General features: G+C 54.0%; 1 protein-coding gene across 45 annotated transcripts in view; it reads right to left on the bottom strand.

Moving 5' to 3' along the window:
• Window positions 1-14,183, bottom strand: part of KIF7 (kinesin family member 7) — a 48,966-nt gene that overhangs the window by 23,405 nt on the left and 11,378 nt on the right. For 10 of the 45 annotated variants that reach the window (XR_004744392.3, XR_013518686.1, XM_035303801.3 and 7 more), the window contains exons 7-18: window positions 13,696-13,923; window positions 12,779-12,912; window positions 12,259-12,374; window positions 11,949-12,128; window positions 9,839-10,041; window positions 8,160-8,357; window positions 7,656-7,781; window positions 7,332-7,508; window positions 5,498-5,713; window positions 4,358-4,564; window positions 3,315-3,513; window positions 3,078-3,224 (exon numbers count right to left, since the gene is read on the bottom strand). Coding sequence is in view for 42 of the 45 variants with exons in the window: in XM_035303801.3 (XP_035159692.3) it covers window positions 3,078-3,224; window positions 3,315-3,513; window positions 4,358-4,564; window positions 5,498-5,713; window positions 7,332-7,508; window positions 7,656-7,781; window positions 8,160-8,357; window positions 9,839-10,041; window positions 11,949-12,128; window positions 12,259-12,374; window positions 12,779-12,912; window positions 13,696-13,923 (2,131 nt within the window). In the remaining 3 variants the exon portion in view is untranslated. The remainder of the gene's footprint in view (window positions 1-3,077; window positions 3,225-3,314; window positions 3,514-4,357; window positions 4,565-5,497; window positions 5,714-7,331; window positions 7,509-7,655; window positions 7,782-8,159; window positions 8,358-9,838; window positions 10,042-11,948; window positions 12,129-12,258; window positions 12,375-12,778; window positions 12,913-13,695; window positions 13,924-14,183) is intronic. The other 35 variants (XM_078326772.1, XM_078326763.1, XM_078326770.1 and 32 more) reach the window with 8 other exon arrangements.

The following is a 14,183-nucleotide window of genomic DNA, read 5'->3' on the forward strand; positions in this document are numbered from 1 at the left end:
GCAGTTGACCTGGACCGTTCTTCCCCAAGGTTTCTGAGATAGCCCTCATCACTACGGCCAAGCCCTCACCTGCAGCTGACTCTCCTTTCACCCTTTCACTTCCTACCTCATACATCAACAATGTCCTCCTTTGCAGCCCCTCTTATAAATCCTCTCAACAGGCCACCCTCCTACTCCTTCAACTTCTGGATTCTAAATAATACCAAGTATCTCCTTATAAAGCTCCAATTTCCACCCCTTCCATGACCGATGTCAGCATAATTCTCCATTAACACACGAGCTCTTCCTGCCCATAGTGTCTGGTTAACCTCCCAAACCCAATCCCCTCCACTCATCAACAGTTTCCTCTTTCCTAGGCATTGTAGAATGCTTTCACCTCTGGATGCCAGGTTTTACCCCATAACCAAACCACTTTATAAACTGACAAAAGGAAACAGCTAACCCCATAAACCCCAAATCCTTCCCCCATTCTTCCTTTCATTCTCTAAAGAAGGCCCCTATACCAGCACTCCCCAAGTCCTCCCAACTCTTCTCCCTTCACATAGCAGAAATGAAAGGTTGTGCAGTCAGAGTTCTTACCCAAGAGCCAGGCCCACGACCTTCTTATCAAAACAACTCAACCTCACGGTCCTAGGCTGGCCATCATGCTTACACGCCACTACAGCCCTCACAACCTCCAAGGTTAGCTTCCTCTTCACACCTCACACACTTTCAGCCCTTCGCCTTCTCCAGCTTGAGGCACTGTTTATTGAAACCCCCACAGTAACCACTGCTCTTGGACCAGACTTCAACCCAGCCTCTCAACACCCGACAAACCCTAATCTGCACAATTGCATCTCACTAATCCACACAGCATCCTCCCCTTTCCCCATATTTCCTTCTTCACAGTCCCAGACCTGGACCACACATGCTTTATTGATGGCAGTTCTTCAAAGCCCAGTCAGTTGGCACCAGCCAAAGCTGGCAATGCTGTTGTATCCCACTCATCTATCATTGAGGCTGCCACACTCCCTCCCTCCACCACTTCTCGGCAAGCTGAACTAACTGCTTTAATCTGTGCTCTTACTCTTGCCAAAGGACTATATGTTAATATCTGTACTGACTCTAAATATGCCTTCCACAATCTACACCACCATGCTGCCATATGGGCAGAAAGAGGTTTCCTCATCACACAGGGGTCTTATCAATGCCCCCTTAATAAAGGCCCTCCTTAAGGCTGCTCTCCTCCCAGCCAAGGCCGGGGTGCAGAGGACACCAAAACCATTCAGATCCTATTGCCCAAGGAAATGCATAGCCTTAGCTGACAAAACAGCCAAAGCAGCAGTGGACACCCCAGCATCTCCCCAACAAGGCCAATGTTTTTCCTTCTCATCCATCTCATTCTTCCTCTGGAAACTCCCTTTAGCAGTGGGTTCCTACACAAGGCAAAGGGTTCTCACACCACAGGAAGTTAAATACAAGCCCCTAGCTGTCTTTTAGAACCCCTAGTTTCTTCATCATGCAAATCCATCCTGAAAACAATCACATCCCAATATTCTATCTGCTACCATACTACTCCCCAAGGCTTCCTTAAACCCCCTCCTTTTCCTACACATCAAGCCAGGGGATGTACCCCCACACAAGGCTAGCAAATAGATTTTACTCATATGCCCCATATCCACAAATACGTTCTAGTCTGGATTGACACCTTTACCGGATGGGTTGAAGCCTTTCCTACAGGGTCCTAAAAAGTTACCACAGGTATTGCTTCTCTACTGATATAATCCCCCGACTTGGTCTTCCTACTTCTACACAGTGTGACAATGGACCAGCCTTCATTAGCCAAACTACACAAGACCTACACGACAAAAAAAAGTAATTCCATTAATCCCCTTACTTGTAGGATTAGGAGTCTCCACTGCTGCAACTGGGATATGTATAGCAGGCCTTACTACTTCCATCGGCACATCCCGCAGTCTCACTAATGATTTTTCCCACAGCATTTCAGACATAACTAAATCACTATCTGTTCTCCAAGCCCAAGTTCATTTCCTGGCTGCAGCTGGCCACAACTGCCAGGGCCTCTACGGCCTGCTGAGAAAGGAGGACTCTGCCTATTCCCAAATAAAAAATGCTGCTTTTATCTAAACTAATGTGGCCTTGTATATGACACCATCAAAAGACTTAAAGACCGGGCCCAAAAGCTTGCTAATCAGGCAAATAATTATTCTGGACCTAAGTGGCCACTCTCTAACTAACTGGGTATCATGGCTCCTTCCATTAGCAGGCCCCCTTATACCTATTTGTCTCCTCCTATTGGGACCTTGCCTTTTTTGACTAATCTCTCAATGCCTACAAAATCATATCCAAGATATAACCCATCAGTCAATAAGACAAATGCTCCTTTTAACAACCCTACAATATCCACCTTTGCCCCAAAATCTCTCAACAGCATAAATTCTTTCCCATGTTTACGTTTCCACACCGCCCCCAATCTTGCTCAAAGAAACCCTGAGAAACGTCACCTATCACCCTCTCTGTACCACCCCCAAAATTTCACTGCCCTCCCAATTTTTCTAGTTTTTACTTTTTCCCTTTATATTATTAATATAAAAAAGCAAGAATGCAAGGTTCTTTGAACTGCATTTCACACCATGGTGACCCGTGACCCACACTTAAACCTTCAGACAGCCTCCCAGAGCCAGAAAGTCTCAGATAACAAGAAACCACAAAAGGCGAATAGCCAGCTCCTGCAGTGCCTGATTAACCAACCTTATGACATTCCACCACTGCTCCTGCCTCAACTGATAAGCCAACCCTACAGCATTGGACCTTATGACACCACCCCCCGCCACAACACTGCCCAGCTTGCAAAAACCACCCTGAAATGTAACTTCTGTAGCTTTCCACTGCCTACCCCAAACCTATAAAACCAACTCCTATTCCACTGCCTTCTGCTGACTCTTTTCGGACTCAGCCCACTCGCACCCAGGTGAATAAACAGCCTTGTTGCTCACACAAAGCCTGTTTAAATTCATTCAGAACATGCTTAACACTCATCAGGCCTGACTTCAGAACACAGCGGGGCAGGAAGTTACCTCTGCTATGGCCTGCAGTGTTCACACCGCCGAGCTTCTGTTTCAGTTCCTGGTTTATCCACATGTAGCGGCCTAGTTCCTTCTCCAGAGCTTGAATCCGGGCCTCATACTGCCTCTTGCTGTCTGCTAACCCTTCACCAAGGTGATCTAGAGTGGAAGGGCCAAGGAAAGGGTGGTAAGGGCCTGTGGGTGGGCAGAGCTGTGAGCACAGGTGGGAAGGGGATCGGGGCTGCTTGCCTCGACTCTGCTGCAGGAGCAGCTGCAAGTTCTGCTCGTGCTCCTTCTGCTGCAGCGTCAGCTGGCGGTCCATCTCCAGGCGTTGCCGTTCCAGGGCCACCTCCAGCCAGTATACCAGCCTCTGCTGCTCCTCCAGCTGCATCTCCAGCTCCGAGAAGGCAATCTGCTGCTGGTGCTGCTCCTCTCGGAGCGTCACCACCTGTCCCAAGACCCAGCCAGACTCAGCCCCCACCAGGATCCCTCTTCACCCAGCTAATCCTCAGCCACAGACACAGCATTGGCACATTTGCCACCATGGCACTAAGAAATGCCCAGAGTCTCCCCTGCTGAGCCAAGACTCAGCCTCAGATACCTTTCCACAGTGTTCTAGTGATCTTCCAACGATCACAGCTGGCTCTCATGATGAAACTGTTCTCTCTGCCAGGAGCCCTTTCCTAGCCACACACCACAGAGCCGGGCAGAGCCTCAAGCTGTGGGACTTCATCTAGGCCAACCTCAGCACTATGGACATCTGGGACCAGAGAATTCTTGGTTGTGGGGGCCTCTCCTGTGTGTTATAGGATGTTCAGTGACATCCCTGGCCTTTACCCCCACCACTGTGACAACCAAAAGTATCTCCAGCCATGGCCAATTGTCACTCAAGGGCAAAAACATCCCCTATTGATAGCCACTGTTGTGGCCATGACCACCCTGAGGTTAGCCAATCAGAAGCGGAGGGTAGGAAACTAGGTCTTAGCTTCACACAAGTAAAACAGGCTTTAAAGTCAGGCAGCTCTGGAGACAAGGTGGTCTTGAGCCTGTCCCTTAGTCTGGGAGGAAATGGGGTATCCGCAGGAGCAGCTGCCATGAGACACCTCCCTTCACCAGCTGTAGGAGGCAGTAGGGGTGGGGGCATGGGGCCAGAAGAGGAGACAGCAGGGGTGGGCACCATGGGGCTGCGGGAGGCGGGGTGGGGACATTGGGCTGAAGGAGGAGGAGGCGGGGACCATGGAGCCTCAGGAGGAGAAGGTGAGGGCCTCGGGGGCCATGAGTTGATGGCCCACCTTGTCAAAATACTTGCAGAGGAGGGCTCTGGTCTCAGAGGACGAGAGGTAGCTGAGCTTGGCCATGAGGTTCATCTCGCACTGGGATAGCAAAGAGGCTGAGGCCCGAAGCACCCGCTGGCGGCATGTGATGGCCTCATTCTTGTACTCAATGGCAGCATCCAGGGCCTCGATGGCCTCATCCAACTGGAACAGTGTCCGCTCCTCCTGCAGGGACAAGGACACGTGTGGGGCAACACCACCCACTGCCTGAATGCTGAAGTCCTGGGCAGACACCAGGACTCCCCTCCTCCCAAGGGCAGAGCCGACACATGGAGAGAGGAGCCCTGCTCACTGTCACAGCCCCGACCCCAGGGTGGGCTGGGGCTACTGCTCAGAGGCGGCCTGCTCAACTGTCAGCCCCCGCAAATAATCTACACTCAGGAAGCTCAGAGCACCAAACAGAAGGTGTGGCTGGGACGCCATGGAGGCACCATGGTGTTTGCTGGGTAAGCTTTTACAGATGGAGACGCATTCTGAGAAACGCATCATTAGGCAATTTCGACGGCGTGCAAACATCAGAATGTACTCAAACCTAGATGGTATAGCCCACCACAGACCTAGGCCACAAGCCTGGACTGCAGGGGACTGTCCCGAATACTGTGGGCAGTTGTAACCATGGTATTTGTGTATCTAAACCTAGAAAATGCACAGTAAAAATGCAATATGATCATCTTCTGGGAGCACTATTATATGAACTGTCTGTTATTCACTTAAATGTCACACAGCACATGACTAGAGTCACACAGGCCTTCTCTGCTCAGGGAACACAGATGTGTGGGCATGAGGTGCGTTGAGCGTACTCCTGATGCTCTGTCCACACAGAGCCGAGGCATATGGACAGGTGCTCAAATGCAGCACAGAACAGGAGTGCAGGCTCCAGCCAGAAGGGGGCTGGGGGTCAACATGCCCCACCCCTGCATCCCAGCCAATGAGGCCAAAGCAGGGCAGAAGGGCCAGGCCAGCCCTCCCCAGCCCCCACCTCCACCTAACAGTGTGACCTTGGGTCCACAGACAGCAAGGCCCAGCACCCCCAGAGGGCTGGAGCAGGGGCTGAGGAGAGCAGACAGGCGGAATATGGCAGCGGGGGCTGCAGGGTACCTCGGGGGACAGCAGGCTCCCCTGCCGCAGCTTGCTGTCGATCTCCAGGCGCTGCTTGAGCAGCGAGTCCTTCTCCTGGCGCAGGCTGTCAATCTCCCCTCGGATCTGCTGCTGGCTCTGGGTGCTGCCCTGCCGCAGCTGCCCACTCTTCTCCGACAGCTCCTTCTCCAGGTGCTCCAGCCGGCTGGACACACGCACAATGTCCTCATTGAGGGCCTGTGGGTAGCACCACCGGGATTAGGGAACAGCCACTGTCCTCACAGGGGTGACAGACAGCCGGCTGGACACGTGCATGATGTCCTTGTTGAGGGCCTGGGGGCAGCACCATTGGGGATTAGGGAAGGAATAGGCACTGTCCTCACAGGGGTGACAGAAAGGGCCAGCCCAGTCACTGGATGCTAACGACTCGAGTCCTTCCCTCAAGAAAACGACACTCCAGATGTTCTGCTCAGCAGAGACCAGACTCAGTTCACAGAAGCTCCGGGAGGTGGGGCCAAAGGGACCAGTGCCCCCTTTGCAGAGGGGCACTCAGAGATGGTGGGAGTAGGATAAGGACAGCCAGAGGGACGATGCCCTCCTGGCAAGAAGGAACAATGGGTAGGGGTGGGAGGAATGACCTGTCCCTGAGATGACCAGATTGATAGTGATGGGAAATGGCCAAGCCCCAAAGGCCTTTCTGGGAGCCAGATGCGGGAGGAAGTGAGGGCTCTCCCAGCCAGAAGTTACGGATAATCCAGTAGCATCCTGGACCCTCCTGCACACCAAAGTGATGTGTGCCGGCAGGAGCAAGGCTGGGACACTGAGTGCCGTGCCCAAGCCTCAGTACTGGAAAAGGCCCCGCATCTGTGACTGCCGTCCCCCGCCAGCCCCCATGGCAACATTATGATCCCATCTGACAGAAGAGAACACTGTGGCTCAGAAGCTGACCTTCCTATTTGAGAGAGTAATGATGTCAGGTGCAGACGTCTCTTTCTATTTGACCCTACCACCTTCCTATACCTGCTCCTCCTCAGTCTTCCTGCACAAGCCCTGAATAGGTGGTTAGACTGAAACGAACTGGAGGATGGACACTTAAGAAGTTCTTCTATGCATGCATCTGTACCCATGTCACAAATATCCCGAAGCCCTGTGGCTCATGGGAATATACAGACTAGACCCCAGTAGGACAGAGCTTCCTCTGTCTGGAACTTATCTGGCAGAGATACAACCTAGAAGAACCTCTTCTGTCTAGACCTCACCTGGAGGACTTCACCTGGAAGGTTTATCACTTAGAGGGACCTCACTTTGCTAGACCTCACCTGGCAGAAACTTACTTGGCAGGAACTCACCTGGCAAGCTCAGTCCTGGTGGACCTCACTTCACTGGACCTTACCTGGCAGGATCTCACCTGGCTGGACCTCTCCTGGCTGGACCTCACCTGGCTGGACCTCTCCTGGAGGGTCCCTCCTGGCTGGACCCCTCCTGGCTGGACCACACCTGGCTAGACCTCTCCTGGCTGGACCTCTCCTGGCTGGACCTCTCCTGGCTGGACCACACCTGGCTGGACCTCCCCTGGCTGGGCCTCACCTGGAGGGTCCCTCCTGGCTGGACCTCCCCTGGCTGGACCTCTCCTGGTGGGTCCCTCCTGGCTGGACCTCCCCTGGCTGGACCTCTCCTGGCTGGACCCCTCCTGGCTGGGCCTCACCTGGCTGGATCCCTCCTGGCTGGGCCTCTCCTGGCTGGGCCTCACCTGGCTGGATCCCTCCTGGCTGGGCCTCACCTGGCTGGACCCCTCCTGGCTGGGCCTCACCTGGCTGGACCTCACCTGGCTGGATCTCTCTTGGCTGGGCCTCACCTGGCTGGACCGCAGGCGCTTGCTCTCCAGCCCCGTCTTCTCTTGCATTAGGGCCTCCTTCTTGGCCAAGATGGCTTCCCGCTTGTGGAGCTCCTCCCCTAGCTCTTCCAGCGCCCGCCGCTGCTGTAGCACCTTCTCCATCTCCTGGTCCAGCCACTTCTTCTGCTCCTCGATCTTCTAAGGAAAAGCAGGGAAGGAGGGAGGAAGGGAGCTCAGGGCCCACCTCTGGCTGTATCAGCCACCACTCGAGGTTCACGGGGGAGAAAGGTGTACCCACCAGCCAGACCCCAGAGGAACCTGGGCACGGACGCAGCCCGACCCCACCTGCTGCTGCTCCAGGCTGACCACAGAGCCGTTGCTGCCACTGCGCCTCTTCCTCTGGAAGGCTGCGATCTCCTCCGTCTTAATCTTCAGGATCTTCTGCTGCTGCTCATGCTTCAGCTCCAGCTCCTGGGTGAGGAGCTCAGTGGGCAGGGCTGTTTATGGTGCCAGCATCTTACCAGAGCCTGCCACTGATCCCAAAGCCCGCAGGAGTGCCTGCCCTCTCCCGAGAAGGCCCTGGACTCGTCCCCCAGACCCATCCCACAAACAGACGCAAACACTTAGAAATTAGCCCCACGAGATGACAGTCACCTCATGTACTTCACTCAGGTCTCACGCTGGCCTTGATTTTCCTGTAACACTCCATATTTTCAGATGAAACAACAAACTGAGGCCAAGTGACCTGCTTTCTATGGTCACATGGCTACGAGTGGCACACCCTGCCTGGGCTCCCCTGGCTGGGCTCCTGGCCTGAACAGAGGGTGCCTGCCCTGCCATGAGCCTGACCTTGACGCGGTGCTGCCGCTTGCTCATCTCCGCCTCCAGGCGCCGCTTCTGCTCTGTCTCCTCACGAAGCCGCCTCTGCAGCTGCCCCTGCTGCTGCCGCATGAGCTGCACATTCCGCTCCAGCTCCTCCAGTCGCTTCTCACTCTGGGCCGACAGTGACACCAGCCGCTCCGTGGCCTGCTTCTTTTCCTTCAGCACCTGGAACCCACACAGTCTTCACTGGGCCAGGCATGGGGCTACCACAAGCCTGGCATAGTGCCGGGCATTCCACAGGGCAGACAGGACCAAAGAACTTACAAACAGCTAGAGCGACAGATAGAGGGCAAACAGGCAGGTGAGTGATAGACCAATAGTAATAGTAACAGAGGCCGGCATGCTGGCTCATGCCTGTCATCCCAGCACTTTGGGAGGCTGAGGCAGGCAGATCATTTGAGGTTAGGAGTTTGAGACCAACATGGCCAACATAGTGAAATCCTGTCTCTACTAAAAATATAAAAATTAGCTGGGAGTGGTGGTGGGCACCTGTAATCCCAGCTACTCAGGAGGCTGAGGCAGGAGAATCACTTGAACCCAGAGAGAGGTTTCAGTGAGCCGAGATCGTGCCACTACACTCTTGGGCGACAGAACAAGACTCTGTCTCAAATAATAACAACAGAATACTAATAATGGTAAACACTATGACACATACCACACACCAGGCAGCATATGAAGGGCTCTATATATGTTAAATAATCCTAACGAGCCTACGAAAAGTGTAATTATCATTATCCCTATTTTATAGCTTACAAAACTGAGGCAGAGAGGTTAGGAAACCTGACCAAGGACACGCAGCTAGTAAGTGACAGAAGTAGGATTCAAACCTGAGCAGTCAGGCTCCAGAGCCCATGCTCTCACCCACTCCATGATATTGTCTCTTGGACATCTGAACTGAGAAAATAAGCAATGAGTGAAGGGCAGACAGATGGAAGGGTAGGAGGACAGAGGGCTCGGTGGGCGAGATCAAATGAAGTGAAAAATATGATAGGCCAGGTGGGGTGGCTCACACCTGTAATCCCAGCACTTTGGGAGGCTGAGGTGGGTGGATCACCTGAGGTCAGGAGTTCAAGACCAGCCTGGCCAACATGGTGAAAACCTATCTCTACTAAAATACAAAACTTAGCCGGGCCTATAATCCCAACTACTTGGGAGGCTGAGACAGGAGAATCACTGGAACCCTGGCAGTGGAGGTTGCAGTGAGCCAAGACAGTGCCACTGCACTCCAGCCTGGGTGACAGAGCAAGACTCCGTCTCAAAAAGAAAAAAAAATGCCAAACTGATGCATGGGTTTGATGGACACATGGACGCCAGGCAGAGAAGGGAGGATGGGATAAGAGCTAGAAGGCAGTGGGGGAAAGAGGACTGCATGCTGACAGGTAGATTTCTTTCTGCACCCACTCCTCCCCATCTCATTGGTCTCCCAAGTGGTCTTCAGGCAGGACCTGCCTCCCTGGGGCCTCTGCTGTGTGCAACGCCGGGCAGACCCCTGCCTCTATACAATACCGGCTTCACCCTGGTGCTGGGGCTGGAGCACAAGATTCCACAGTGAACTTGAGCCTCAGAGGCCACATGTCATGGTCCCAAGGACAGCAGCCTAGGAGCCAGAGTCACCCCAGCACACCACCAGAGGCCCTGACACTGACCTGCACCTGGCTCTGGGCCGCAGCGACCCTCCTGCGGAACTCCTGGAGCCGAGACCGCTCGCTGGCATCCTGGGGCTCCTGGCCCTCGAGCTCCCGCAGCTGCCTCTGGCCTTCACTCAGCTCGGCCCGCACCTGCTCTGCCTCCTGCTCCAGCTCCCGGATACGCTGGCTGTGCTGGCGGTTCAGGGCCTGAGCTGCCTTTCCTGGAAGAAAGTGGGGCCATCAGCACGAGCAGCTCTACCCCACCAGGAGAGCCAGCTGTTGGTCCCCCAGGGAGGTTTCCCAGCCCCTGGACACCTGTGTGGGTTTCACCAAGTACCCACCTCTGCACCACCAGTATACCACAGCTTATTATTTTTCTTCAACTCACTTTTCATTTTGAGATGGAGTTTTGCTCTTTTTGCCCAGGCTTGAGTGCAATGGTGCAATCTCAGGCATGCACCACCATGCCCAGCTAATTTTTGTATTTTTAGTAGAGACGGGGTTTCACCATGTTGGCTGGACTGGTCTCAAACTCCTGACCTCAGGTGATACACTCGCCTTGGCCTCCCAAAGTGCTGGGATTACAGGCTTGAGCCACCAAGCCCGGCCTCAACTCACTTTTTAAATGACCCTCATCCACTGCAGTGACCCAAGGAAATTACAAATTAATTAGTTTTATTTTTACCCAGTGCATTCTATAACCTGAAATCTGTATATAATTAAGCCTCTAGAACTAACTTTCATTTGCAGGAAATCTGGAGGACAAAAGAATGAGTTAAATGACACCACAAAAAAGCAAACAGACAAACACTAAACATGTGTGGTTTGGGACCTTCCACAGGATGAGTGAGAGAAGGAACGTGAGACCCCAGAAACAAACACGGTCGGCCGTCTGTATCCGTGGGTTCCACATCCGGGGGTTCAACCAACCACGGCAGGAATCATCTTTTTCTAAATGATGGCTGCATCTCTACTGAACATGTACAGATTTTTCTTCTCATCATTGCCTAAATAATATCGTCTAACAACTATTTACACAGCTTTTACATTGTAGTAGGTATTGTACAAAATCTACAGCTGATTTAAAGTGACTGAAAGGAAGATGTGGGTCAGAGGTTGCAAATACTATACTATTTATTTACTGCGCCTTTTTTGAGCACCACAGATTTGGGCATTCACAGGGTCCTGGAACCAATCCCACATGGATACCAAGTGCCGACGGTATGATGTGTGTGTGGAACAAGTTTGGAGCCCGATTCAAGCAATCCAGCTACAGACAGACACTGCTGATAACACTGCTTCTGCTCTGGGCATAAGAGGACACTAGCTCCGTTAGGTGTGCTGACAGTATTATGGTTAGGTAAAAGAACGTCCACATGTTTACAGCAGCACATTGGGAGGTATAGGCAAGAAAAGACAGGAAGCCTGGGGTGTCCTTCAAAATATTCAGCCAAGAAAAAAGGGAGCGGGAAAGAAATGTGGAAAAATCTTGGTAACTGGTAAGTCTGGAGGAGGGGACCCATGGTACTTGCCTCTCTTATGTCTGGTTGAAAAAGTTTATGAATTTTGTAACAAATTCATCCACTGTTAAAATAAAAATGCTCAACTGGCCACCACCTAAAATTACCCCTGCCCCCTCCTTCACTTATACTACCAGTCATAGACATTACACAATTTGGGGACTCTGAGTCCTCCCTGACACTCACTGTGTCTCCCAGGACTGATAGTCTGCCCAGCACAATGGCTGCAACACTGCAGGCACTCGATAAAGTGCTGCTTACCAAGAGCTACTCTAAGCTATTCAGCTGCATCAGAGGAGGAAGAGGAGGAGGAGCCGCCCAGGCGGACCTCACACCTGTGCAGGTTGAGTTGGGACACACCATGTTGGCTGCTGACAAGGGCCTGAATTACCTCACCTTCGCAACACCCCTATTCAGTAAGTACAACGACCATCCCCATTTTAGATATGAGAAAACAGGCAGGGAGGGGTGAAGCTACTTGCTCAGGGTCACACAGCTGGAAGAGGCTGAGCTGAGTATCAAACCCAGACCATCTGGCCCCGCTCCTAATCACCTCACTGTTGAACTCTCTCTACAACAGTGCATAAGTAACGATGCCCACCCCTCACCTGTGCAGACCAGCTCGCCAATGAGCTCCTCCTTCATGCGGATGTTGATAGCCAGCTCCCGGATCTTCTGCTGGGCCTGGGCCAGCCGCCACTCCGAGGCCGTGGCAGAGGGGACCTGGCGGGCCTGAACCCGGGCCTTGCTCCCGCCAACTGCTGCAACAGGCAGCCTGTGAGCCCCAACTGACAGTGGGGGAGACAGAGGAGTGGAGGGCAGGGGTTGCCAGGGATGGTGGGCAGACTGTCCCGGGGTGGCTGGCCCAGGACCGTGGCAGGAGGAGAGGAGGCCCTCTCTGAACCCCACCCAGCTTACCTCTGGACCCTGGGATGGCTGCCTCCAACTCTTCAAGGCAGAGCTCTGGGCCCCTCCTGTCTGATGGACTCCCTGGCTGAGCCCCCGCCCTCTGGATGCAGTTGCTGATCCCATTTCTGCAGGACAGAAGCAGGAGGCCATGTTCCTCCCCAGCCCCTGCCCCAGCCCAGCCACCCCCAGGCCTGGAGGGAGAAAAATAAGCCACCTGGTCTCCATCTCCCAGAGTCGACAATCCCAGGCTGTGAGTCTGGCTAAATCAGGAGACCAGGGGCAGAGTTTCAGGAGGTGCAGGGCAGCTGGGGGCACAGAGGGCCACCCTGGAATCTGAGGTCAGGAGGCCTGGACCCACCCTGTATCACACGCACTCCAGTAAGACTTTCTGGCTAGAGCAACATGAGAGCACTCTGGGACCCAGAGATTTCCCCACTGCTGTCAGGAGAGGAGACGGTGGAATCCCCAGCCTGCCCAACCCTGGCCGTGAGCAGGCCCTTGTCAGGTGAAGGCAGTGGGTCCCGCTCACCTGCGCAGGTGTAAGGTCCGCCTGGGCGGCTCCTCCTTCTCATCTTCCTCCTCTGATGCAGCTGAAGAGCCACTTCCCAGCCTGTTCACATCAGCCAGCAACTCAGCTCCAGCCTCCCTGCCATCTGTCACCTGCTAGGGAAGTGAGCCATTTCCCATCCCAAGTCGTCCCTGCGGCACACCCCGCCCTGCCTGCCCTCCTCACATCCTGCCTTACCTTCATGATCCAGCTCAAATACACCTCCAGAAGCCTTTTCAGTCTCCAGCTGTGGCAAGAGCTTCCTTCCCTCCTCTCCCCTCCCTCCTGCTTTGGCTCCCATGATACCTAGTACTTCTCAGGTGACAATCCGCCCTTTCTACCTTGTGTACAGGTCACCTGCACCCAAGTCCTATCTCACCAACAATTCCCCGCTAGAGTGATGGGTGAACACGAGACTTTTGCCAACCCCCAGCTTTGAGAGCTGAGATGACCCAGGCCTAAAAGCCCAGAGGACCCAGAACTTTCAGGCAGAGGAGTAACCTTTGTCCAAACAAGGTTCCCCCACGGGGAAAAGTGAACTTGCAAAGAGAGCCATCCAAAGACAGAGGGTGGGCTGAGAGGTGATGAGCTCTCAGTCTGCAGAAGGGTGCAAGGTTTCCACTTGGCACCGGAAGCCAGAACGCCCTCGATAATCTCATTCCAAGCAATCACCAGGTACCCCGGGAAGGCCCCATGGCACTGGACCCTTCAGAGAGGCCCCACAGAGTCATTCAAATCTTGGCTCTTCCTCTGGGGACACCTGAAAGCAGACTCCCGCATCTCATAGCCAGTCCCATAAAAGCATGAGTGGGGAGCGCATACCCCAGCAACCCTTTGCCCCACCCGGAGCCTGACCAGTCCAGCAGGCCGTCAGACACCCAGCCTCGCCCTCTCCTCACCTCTCCCCTCTGCTCAGAGCCAACTTCATCTCCACTGAGGCAGGCAGGGGGCACCATGCCCAGCATATGGCCGTGGGCACCCCCCAGGGGGGCTGTATGAGGCCGAGGCAGAAAGGACCCAGAAGGCAGGCCCGGCAGCAGCCCGGGGGACCCCCAGCCAGGCCGCACCAGCTCTAACCGCAGCCTCAGCTCCACCATCTCCTCCTGCTGCTCACGCAGCCGGTCGCTCTGCAAGACATGGTCCAGGTGCCAAGGAGGCAGGAATGCCCTGACAGGCAGGAGTATAGGAAACTGAGGAACAAGTCTGAGGCCACCCCACCGTCTCTGTGCTAAAATTGAGGAGGATCAAATAATCCTGACCACCTCTCGTTCCTCTCCTCTTCCCGCGACCCCAACAACTCTGTAGGATATCAGACTCAAATTCACCCCATCACACGCCTGTCCCGCCAGCCCGCCACCTCCAACCGCCGCCACCAGAGGGCGCCAGG

This window comes from Callithrix jacchus, chromosome 6 (assembly GCF_049354715.1).
Source record: "Callithrix jacchus isolate 240 chromosome 6, calJac240_pri, whole genome shotgun sequence".
Taxonomy (NCBI): domain Eukaryota; kingdom Metazoa; phylum Chordata; class Mammalia; order Primates; family Cebidae; genus Callithrix; species Callithrix jacchus.